At 37.9% G+C, this 11,489-nt stretch overlaps 1 protein-coding gene across 1 annotated transcript in view; it reads right to left on the reverse strand.

The window, feature by feature from the left end:
* ACYP2 (acylphosphatase 2) overlaps nucleotides 1-10,149 on the reverse strand; it is a 110,594-nt gene extending 100,445 nt beyond the window's left edge. The window contains exons 1-3 of the mRNA XM_033124232.1: nucleotides 9,827-10,149; nucleotides 1,727-1,743; nucleotides 156-265 (exon numbers count right to left, since the gene is read on the reverse strand). Coding sequence (XP_032980123.1) covers nucleotides 156-265; nucleotides 1,727-1,743; nucleotides 9,827-9,968 — 269 coding nt within the window. The 5' untranslated portion in view covers nucleotides 9,969-10,149. The remainder of the gene's footprint in view (nucleotides 1-155; nucleotides 266-1,726; nucleotides 1,744-9,826) is intronic.
* Nucleotides 10,150-11,489: the final 1,340 nt, after the last annotated feature.

The raw sequence follows: 11,489 nt of genomic DNA on the forward strand, positions 1-11,489 counted from the left end.
ATTCCAGTCCCAATTCTGAGAATTTCCTAAAAGCATGTTAGCTTAGTAATAATCTATAAACTGAATTTGGTCCATCAACACTACTCTTATTGTTCAATGAAACATTCAAACAAGTTCATAAATTGCATGAGTGTGTTATTAGTCTTGCTACTTACATGGAATCGACTTTCTCTTCGGGGCCTTGCACTTGGCCTGTTACAGTGCCTGTGCTGGTATTCTTCACCCAGCCAACCACTCCTATTTTCTTGGCCTCACCTTCTGTGTACTGGTTTTAGGAGAAAACAAGAGAAAGGAAGTCCATCATCAAAAGTCTGAATTCATAACATACTTGACTCTAACATTCAAAATGTAACTAAGCTGATCATTTTTTCCCTAAAATGTAGTCTATGCCAAAAAATGGTGTAGGCGATCTACTGCAGTAATACCTCTATTTACAAAAGCCTTCACTCAAATGCAATTTTTTGTTAAATCCCACTTTCAGTAATGACAAGCAAGTTATGAGAAAATAAACTGATAGTGGGAATTACTTCAGAAAACAGTATCCACAATGTGTTTGGGATCCATAAAATTTAGCTGCCTTGCCCTCATGCCTGCAGACGCTAAATTATATCGTTAATTTGGGTTCCAAATGATGATCACTCTGAGATTCTCAATCACTGAGGAAAAATATTCAGTTATGATCAATAGAAAGTTCTGGATTAAAACATTCTGATGGTTACTGTTGGCTCTGGACTTGTCACACAAATGCTATAATTCTCTATTGGTAAATGTATTTCTCCAATTATTTTTAATAGGATTTTTTAAAATTCCTTTTCCTGGTTCCAAATTCAGTTATGCTATTAGCAAATGAAAACCTTGCATCGTTTTGATTTTGAATTATTTTAACTACATCATACTAAAATTCTTGTGGATCCAGTCTACTAGAACACTTTTTTAAAATGCTCTTCTGTTTGGAAGTCAGGATGACGAAGATAGCCATACTCCACATCCCCAACTAAAGGAAGCAACACAAACGGACATGGTTAGAGCTAAGATGGTTACAGATAGGGCTGACGTAGGAGTTGGTTCTGAACATAAGTCAAGCTCTCGCAGGCAATAATGAAAAAGGAGACAATCTCAACTAACTGTAGGGGATGAAACTGTATGAAAACGTAGACATCTAACACACAGGTGGGAGTGTGTTAGAACACTCAGAGTGGGTTAGGAACAGAGACCTGATCTAGTGACTGCCAGCTCAGAGAGTAGGTGAAAATACAAGCCATATTTAACTTTTAGACAAGGAGTATATTAACAAAATTAAAAAACTAAAGGCAGGTTTAACTTCTAAAAACCTGTGAAACACTCCCTTACGCAACATGAGCACTTTTCGTTTTGCAATTCAAGATATACGAGGGTTTCTTCCATCCAGAACAAGTGGAAGAGCCCATACTCTGTATTTAATACACCTAATCAAAGTGTTTAATTTGATCACCCAAAGAGACTTACTTTTGAAATTCATAGAAAACATTAACTTAAAGCTAAGAAAGCTAATGTTTCTAAGAGACTACGTTTTAAAGACAGTTTTAATAAAAATCTCAACCAGTAATTTGTACTTGAAGAAATGCAAATACATCTTCATTTTCTGTCAAGGACAGGAAATAAGCAGCAGAGTAGCACTAAGTGGGAAACTGCTTGTGATCAGAAATAACCATGAGGGGAAAATAATAAACAGATTGTATTGACTTACCATTCTGAAGCAGACACCTGTATAAAAGAAAAATAAAAAGAAACGTCAGTTTGTCTACCTTTAAAAAAATTATGTATTTCCTAACAACATTCATCTATTTTATTAAATACTAAGTAAACGAAATGAACAAAGCTTTTTTTAAGTTGAATTTATTGTGGTGTCATTATTAATAAAATTATATAGGTTTCAGGTGTACAATTCTATAATACATCATCTATATATTGCATTGTGTGTTCACCACCCAAAGTCAATTCTCCTTCTTGTCACCATATATTTGACCCTTTTAATCTCCTCTACCACCCCACCCCACGCCTTAACCTCTGGTAACCACTAAATTGTTGTCTGTGTCTATGGGTTTTTGTTTGTTTGTCTTGGTCATTTATTGTTTTCAGTTTTATATGCCACATATGAGTCATATGGCTCTCGATTTTTTCTGACTTATTTTATTTAGCATGATTAGCTCAAGATCCATCCATGTTGTTGCAATCGGCAGTATTTCATCTTTTGTCTGAATGTATTCAGTTATTTTTTTAAATTATTTTCTTTTAAAATAAAAAGAGAAAGAAACATTACTTTTGGAGGAAAAAAGTAATCTGAATATTTCATTTCATTTCATTTGAATATTTTATTCAAAGCATAATGAAATGCCAAACTGTATTTTTATTCTATTTTACAATGCTAAATAAGACAAAAATGCTTATTACAAGGACAGTTGATTATATTTGGCATAAAATTTACCTATCCTTGGCTTTTAGAATTTCTTCTTTAAGTACAAGGACTAAATCTAAGTTTAAATGTAATAAAACATTTCTATTTTAATTCCACATTCTGGAGAGGCAAAACTACAGGGACAGGAAAGTAATCAGTGGTTGCCAAGGGCTGGGAGGTGGGGGAGGGAGTGTCGCAAAGGAGCATGAGGGAACTTTTGGGGATGAGACTATTCTACATCTCAACTGTGGTGCTGGTTACATGACTTTACGCAGCTTTCAAAATTCATTTAACTGTATACTAAAAATGATGAATGTTACTGAATTTAAATTATGCCTCAATTGAAAAAAAAAAAAAAAAAGGGAAATCACGGGGGATAGATCAAACCAATCTCCAGAGAGGTCAAAAGAGATTTTTTCTACAGCAATTGAGCCTGGTTAAGAAAATACAGAAGAAGGAACCAGTGGCTTAGGTTAATTTTATGTAATTTTTTAAGTGGATTTATAATAAGAGATAACATTTGTTTTCTGATCATAGTATATTGTGGTGCCAAATGACTATGAAGATAAAGAGTAGTCAAGCAATAAAGACAGGATAATATCACAAATGGAATTTTTGTAGGGCTATAGAAATATTTTAAAAGATACACACAAAATGTAGAGGAATGATGAGGGGGAAATATTGATCTGAAGGGGGACCAGAAAGGCAATCTGTTCTATAGATGCGGGAAAGACATCAGTTAGCAGATATACAAGGAATTGGCAGAAAATTCAAAAGAAACTTCAGTTAAACCAGATCATGTAGAAGGAAGACAAAATAGGAGAGAAAACAGACAGAACGGTGGGAAAGTGTGTAGTCGTTTTATCCTAAGAGTGAGGAGATCCCAGAAGACGCTGACCAAACAGAATTGAAGGTTTTGGTGAAGGCTGCACTGTGCATATTCCCCTCTGAGTTCCTAAACAGTGAACAGCTCTGTATGTTCACATTATGAAAAGGAAGCACATGCAGCTCAAGTAAACAGAAACTAGCAACATCTCTTTCCCATTCAAAAGTCAGCTCTTTCCTACTCAGAGTGATCCATGGACCAGCAGCACCAGCTGCACCTGAGAGTGTTTGCTCTCCTTTCCTTTTTTTCCCCTTCGGTGACATTTAAAAATTGAAGTACAATTCACATAACATGAAACTCACCCTTTTAAAGTGTTCAAAGTATACTAAATACACAGTGAGTTTTATTTAGTATATTAACAATGTTTTGCAACCATCACCACTAATTCCAGAACATTTCCATCAACACAAAAAGAAACTCTCCCTCACATTTCCCTTTAGCAGTCATTCCCCACTCCTTACTTCCCCCGTCCCTTAGGGAAGTTGGGCCAAGCCCTCTGATTTTCTTGGCCTTTCCCTCAAGGTTTCAAGATGGCAACTGTAGCTCCAATCATTATATTCACCCTACACTGAGGAAGAGAAAGGGTACAGGGAAAAATCCCTGGCTGAGTCAGCCCCTGTCAAAGAGCTTTCCTAAAAGCCTCAATCAATGACTTGCCTGATACAGTCCTTCCCACCTCAGCATGTGAAACAAGGGCAGTCATTCTCCAATTTTGGTCACCATACAACCTCCCTCACTTTTCCTATCACTCCACACCAAAAGACTGCAGTAAAGATCATCTTGAAGTACTGCATCCAGAACCAAATAGTTGAGCTCCCTCTAGATTTTACAACTCATTTCTGTAGGAGAAAGCTTCTTCTCTCTCCTGATAGTTCCTTCTTTGAGGAGGAATATCCATTAGTGTGACACCCCTGGCCACTCTCTACCCTCTATAACCTGTTCCTGACCACCTGAGACAAGCAGTGACTTATCTAATGTACGTAAGTCTGTAAGAAGAAACGTGCATACCCAAGTGCTTCCTCTTCCTCCTTCTCCTGGGAGTGAGTTACCCGCAGAGATCATACCTTCTGCTCTGCCCACGAGGGAGGCCTGCCTGTGCTTGGGTGGGTGTGTTTAATCCGCAGTACAGATTATTATCAAGTCCACTTACCTGAAGATACACACCACATCCCCAAAACCCTGCTTTACTCTTTGTTTAACTTGTCAATCAATAACCCACACAATGAAGAGGGGTGTTATTTATTCAGCCCCTCAAACACAACCCCCATTTTAAAGCCTTAGGAGGAATGTGCATCAAGAGGTGTCAGGTCCTCCGCCTATTAACTTTGTGAAGCAGTGAACCATGCAGGAATCAACCGTTCAAAACCCCATAATCCACTTGGAATTTTCTCAGAATCTTTCTGAGACTCCTGATCCCTAGTTTGAAGCACATTGTGCAACAGACAGAGGTACATATAGAGAAAAAGAGTGAATGTGGAGACAGATTTTCTGCAGCTTATCAGCACTGGCTGGAACAGAATACTCATGGGACAGGGCCTGTGTTGGAGAAGATGCTTTGATGGGCTTTCGTGGTCTCTCCACACTGCATCCACTTTGCCTGCTAAAGAGAAGGGAAGCTGATGTGACACGGGCAGGTTTTTTTATAGACACACTGCTCTGGAAACTGGGACAGACATCAGCCCCTTCAGTTATGAAAGACTTAAGCATAATACACTGCTCAGTCAAGACTCAATAAGCTGCAACTGTACCTCACTTGGTGGAAAGATGTGTCAGTGAGAAACTCTGAGGTAGATATTGCAAAGGAAATCACACTGTAAATCTACAACGAAATATTGATATTTAATCATATGATGAATTTTAAACAGCACCATCCTTTCATGTAAAATCAAATTTTCCTTTTGTAATATACCCCTTCATCCTTGGGTCTGACTGCATGTGTCAATTCTGAATGCAGGAAGTCATCTAGTCACCACCTTACAAAGCAGTCCTTAATGATTTTAAACATCTTTAATTGTTTGAAAATCCTTCTTTATATGGAATAAAATTCTGACTCACTTTTCTCCATCTATCCAGGTCTGTCCCCTGCAGCCACACACCATGGCATCTTTCAGATAGTTGAAACACCCATCACACAACTGACTCTCCAAGCCAACTATCCCTAAGCATTTTAATTTATTTTGAGACGCTTTTGAAGTAGCCACTAGAAGTACAGCTTGTAAAGGATATAAAAACAAGCTTCCAGCTTGACCTTCAAAATAATATCTTATTGTCTAATAAGAGACACAGATATAAGTATACAAATAACTTAGCTGAAAGCAGAATGGATTAAAGAAAAGTAAAAATAAAGATTAAAACAGAACTGTAAATGAAATGCTTAGGAACAAAGATGAGAAAGGGAATTAGAGTTAACCCTATTTATGTTTCTGGACTGTAACGTACTAAAATTTTCAACCTCTGAAACAGCTTTTCCCATTGACCTGAAAAGGAAAAATGTAGACACCTAAATCATGTGGTGTCTGAAAAATCTATTTAATAAGTCATCCCAATTTTCATTTTGAGCAATCTTAAAGAAAACTGCTATTTATTTTGATAGTCCCATAAGCTACTCCTATTCTAAAACTAATTTAGAACTGTCAAAAACAAACTGCTGAATTTATAAAGCACAGGTAAACCAGCAGATGGCCACAATCCACTTCCATGGGTGTCATTCGTGTTTACCTGAGAGCTGGTAAAGTATCAAAGAATCTATACACAGCTTACCCAATTTCCCTTTCAAAATTTCAGGTTATATTATTCTAGATATAACTGTAATGGAACATGTATAGGAACATTCTAAGCCATGCCGTAGTTATAAATGCTCTAAAAACATAGGCCAGTCCCCTGCTCCCCTATCCCTTATCCCAAAGGCCCCAATGCAACAGAAGTTGATAGGAAAAGACATGGAGCTTCTTGAGAATGTGGAGACTAACAAGTAGAGGATATAACAGAAGGGAGAAAAGGGTAACTTAACAGTACAGAAGGCTGACAAACTTGATCTCACTTAGGTAATCAAGGTCAACATTAGTCAGATTGATAATACATACCCTTGATATGGTCTGATGAGAGTGGCACTTTACCTCTGTGGTCTTCCTCCCAATAACCCATAACCCCAGTCTTAGCATGAGAAAAATATCAGACAACTCCCAATTGGGAAGCATTCTACAAGGTACTGAAGCTCAAAGTACTTCTCAAAACTGCCAAGGTCATGGGAAACAAGGCACGTCTGAGAACATCACAGCCTAAGGCAACAAGATGACTAAATGAAATATGATATCCTGGAAGAATCCTGGGCCAGAAAATGAACTTTAGGTAAAAACTAAGGAAATCTAAACAAAGTATACACTTTAGTTAATAATAATGTATCAATATTGGCTCATCAATTGTGAAAAACGCACCATACTCATATAAGATGTTAACAATTGGGGAAACTGGATGTGGGGTATACAGGAACTCTCTATAATATCTTTCCAACTTTTCTACAAATCTAAAACTATTCCAATACAAAAAATATATATTTATATATTTATATTTATATATATATATTTTATAAATATATATACTTATATATTATATAAATATATATATATTTATATAATATATGATTAAATATATTAAATATATATTAATATATTAAATACATATTAATATATATTAAAATATATTTATATTTATATATATTTATAAATATATAAATATATATTTATACATTTATATTTATATATTTTTTTTATTTTTTTTTTAAAGTAGAGGAAGAAAAGCAGCAATGGAAAATAGCAGCAACCTAAGGCTCTATATGTAGGCTTTGCAAATGGGCCTGAGAAGCAAATCCACTATTTGTAATATTATTTCTATAAATGTATTTTCCTGAATTTCAAACAACCAATTTATAAACTAATTCTTGGTATACAATCTGTTTGTAAAATTGGCTATGTATATTTGAGAACAAGGCAGGTTACATTTGACCCTTAGAACATGTTGAGTGCCATTCTGTCACCAAGGATGTTTTAAACTCAAGCATTCTAAATGGAAATACAACACCACACCTTGTTTTTGGTTGGAAAATATTTTGTCATAAACTTCATGAAGCCAATTTAATTCATTGATCAATTTTCTAGGACAGGACAGTTGAGTCATTTTCCATTTTGTCCATGTTCATTTTTATGTCATTAAAACCATTTTCATTGGGGATATTTCCATTTAAATATTTTTATGATAACTTTATCACTCAATATTTTGTCCATTAAATATTGCCAATTATAGCTTTCTCCACTGTAAATGTACTGCCACAGCCATTATTTCTACCCACCGATTTCACTAAGATTTTATTATGCCATACTTTTAAAGTAAAAGTTAATTTTACAATGTTCCCTTTAATTATTGTCCATTTTATTATATTAAAATTAAATTTATTTTTGATTATTTATGGTCAATTATTTCTACATAATCATTATGAATTGGATAAAAGTCTATTTGTATTTATTTCTTAGGTAATCCTAGAGAAAACCGTGAGACCCAGAGAGATATACAGTCTGATATGCAGAAATAGTGACAGTGTGAGCAAGTGAGAGATCACGTACCATGTGATCATCATATATACAAAACACGCAATGACACAGTTATAATCAACAGAAATACATTATGCATTAACAGAAAACATTGTATAAAGGACAAGCACAGGTTTTAGAGTCAGAGAGATGCAGAATCAAATCCCATTTGGCAACTTAGTGCTTGTCCAAGTTACTGAACCTCTCTGTACCTGTTTTCTCATTGTTAAAATAGGAATAAGATATATATGCCACAAAATTGTGAGGATTAAGTAAATAATAGATGCTTGGCACGTGGAACACCCCCCCCAGTAAATGTCACACGTGTGTGACATTAGAACACCCCCCCCAGTAAATGTCACACGTGTGTGCATGCGCACACATGCACGCACACACACTCAACTACCACCATCACTGTCTAGTAAACAAAATATTTTGTTAGGTGATCTTTGCCACCAATTTCATATTATATGTAATGTGTTTCAGTGATTTACTGTGGGAGTTTTCAATCCAGAGTTACCGTACCCCGGATGTACCCAAAGACTTTCTACAGGGTGCAAAGCCATGGATAATTTTAAGGGAATAGATTTCCAGATCCTCAACTTTCATATGTATTCTTTTCTAAAACCCTCTCAGAAGCCACCTGTGGTTTGCTGTGTTTCTCCTGTCCTACCTCCCTTTTCAAAATCACTCCTTGAAAGGAAGGCCCAAAAGGCATGGTCTCACCCATCCTTAATCTTACCCTGGTACATTGCCCCAAAGTGTAAAATAAAGGATAATTCAACTCTTTCTTTAACCAACTTTCTCCTTATGAAGTAAATTTCCAATACAAATTTATCTTTTTAATTAAATACTTATCATAGTTCTAACTGTATTTATATTCTTTTCGTCAATTTTGTTCTAATAATAATTCCAATAGTAACTCAAGCCAGAAGAAAAAAGATTAATAGAACTTTATGGTCAAAGGATATCAAGAAAATACATTTACAGGTATAGGTGTGTATACACACACACACACACACACACACACACTGTACATACATATTGCAGAAAATAGGTGATCAATCAGAAACTCAAGGAACACAATGGGATAAAATTCTCCGGGAGGACGAGGAATGGAAATCAAATTCAAAAAGAAAAAGGTATAATGTAAAGTTTCCCACTATTAAAAAGCTTTATTTTAAATGAATGATGGCAAATATTAAATCACTACCATATTTATATTCCCTTGGATAAATTTCACAGTGATTTAACATTAATTTAGAAATAACAATAATTAAAATAAACCAGACATTACACCTATTGCAACTATTTAAACTTATAATGAAACAAAAATTAGATAGCAACTCAATAATTATTTTAAGAGCTCCACAAGAAAAAAAAATGTATAATCTCAAACAAGTGAACCCTCAAATGTCATCTAGATGTCCTTCCTGAAACCCGTGCCAAGCCCAGTAGTTTCAGCGGAAAGTAAGAGATCAGTAGTTCAAAGGCCCTCTCCTGTTTTCCTACTCAACTTCCTTTTTCCCTCTCGCTTTTCCCCCCCCGTACAGCTTAGAGCACTCCGGTCTCCTTTCTCCCTCTGTCCCCTCCCCTCCCCTTCTCCCTCCCGCTTCTCCGCTCTTACCGCCCCCGCCCCCGCCCCCGCCCCCGCCCCCGCCCCCGCCCCCGCCCCCGCCCCCGCCCCGCCCCCGCCCCCGCCCCCGCCCCCGCCCCCGCCCCCGCCCCCGCCCCCGCCCCTTCCAGCTCTCCGGCGCCTGCGCGTTTCGCCTCCTTCCCGCCCGCGGCTGCTGTGTCATGGCCCAGCGGAAGTCGGGCCGCACCGGGGAGGCGTTCCTTGAGATGCGAGGCCCTCCTCTCAGCCTTCTCCCTTTCCTCCCCTAACGCTTCTGTGGTCTCCCGCCGTCGTGGGGGCTCCCCTACCCTGCACTCTCCCGAACACCTCGTAGTCCACGGATTTGAGGGGCCCTGCGTGAGACATGGCGGCGGCGAGTCCTCTGCGGAGGAGCTGGAGCGGGGTTCCGGGCGCGGCGACTGCAGCGGCCGCGAGAAAAAGGCGGCACATGGCACTGCTTGGCGCACCCCGCGCCTGTCAACGGCCGGGGACGCGAACGCGCTGGGGTCACGCGTTGGAAGACGGCAAATGAGACTGCGGGGCTTGGGAGCAAGGGCAGCCCGGGACACCAGAAACAGTGGCCGCTGGGCACCTGGTGCCCCGGGCCTCCCTCCCCTGCCCCTCCTCTCTAGTGGAAGCTGACCGGCTTCCCGGGAAGGATGCGCTCCCTAGGATTTAATAAATCTCAGTGCTCATTTCTCAGTATTGGTAAATAAAAGCTGAATGCTGTGCCCAGAAGTCAGTAGTTTGGTACCCAAAAATGCTTTTGAAATGAAAGACCTGCTAGCTTGGAGGTTAGAGTATTTTGTTAGTTAATTTTTATTCAATGCTTAGGCGACTGCCAAATCTAGCAGGCGATTTTGAGCCAATTCTTAAGGTGCTATCTGCATCCTCTTCTTTATTGAGTCAGAAAGGCTTTGCGCCTGAGTCCATATTGTAAGTGGATTGTGATGTATCCTGGGTCAAGAAACTTTTAAAACCTAAACTCTTAGTGAAAACAAACAAAAAAAATAAGTTATTTTCTGTTCACTCATACAGCTTTTTTTGTTTTTTTATTATTCAAAAACATTCCAATTACCTAGAAGATTAAAGCAGTTTATGCTTAGAAAATTTTACTTCCTGGTGAGCTAATACGAATTCTTAATTTAAAGCAATCCACTACTCCAAAGAATCTGGATACAGCTATTGATACTTGGCTGCACTCTAGACTTCTAAATCCTTTCACTTGTGAGAATTTGCATCTCTCAACAAATCTGTTGGCTTCGATACCTTTACATATGTCTCTGCATCTGGCCACAGAGTTAAAATAATCCTCTGCAATCTGATTCAATATTATGTGCCAATTCTATTAGGGAACACCAAAAATCATCTAAAACTCAGAATGCGGTTAAGTCATTTTGAAGTAAAATATTTTAGAAGTACTAATTAGATAATTTTATGTAATGAGGATCCTGTTTTAATACAGAGACCTCACAATTTATGTCTTCCTCTCATCTCCCTTCCAGTTCATTCCAGACTCTAGAATTAACATAATTCTTATGTCATTCTTTTCAATGACATGTCTTCAGTCTCTACACTGCATTCTAAATAAAACTGAAGGTCTTCAGCCTCCAGTAACCTCTGATTACCCGTTTATCCACATCCTATAGGTTATAGGTAACCTACAGTCAAGACACTTTCAATTATTCTGCTCTGTGAACACAGCCTGACCTTTTAAAAATAAAAATAAAAATCTTTGCTCTTGGATCTACTTTATCTAGAATACTTCCTCCTACTCTCAAAGGGGAAGCCCTGTCCTGTTCAGTCACCTGTGCAAGTATTTACCAGATTTCACCTTATTTAGTGTCTTACCCACTAGTACTGTGCCTCCTGATCCTGTCACTGACTGGCAAGATTGACATCTTCCTTTTCTTAATCTTTGACTTTTCTCCACATTTACCCAAGAGTACCCATGCCAATTATTATGTAGCT

Source organism: Rhinolophus ferrumequinum, chromosome 13, assembly GCF_004115265.2.
Source record: "Rhinolophus ferrumequinum isolate MPI-CBG mRhiFer1 chromosome 13, mRhiFer1_v1.p, whole genome shotgun sequence".
Lineage (NCBI taxonomy): Eukaryota > Metazoa > Chordata > Mammalia > Chiroptera > Rhinolophidae > Rhinolophus > Rhinolophus ferrumequinum.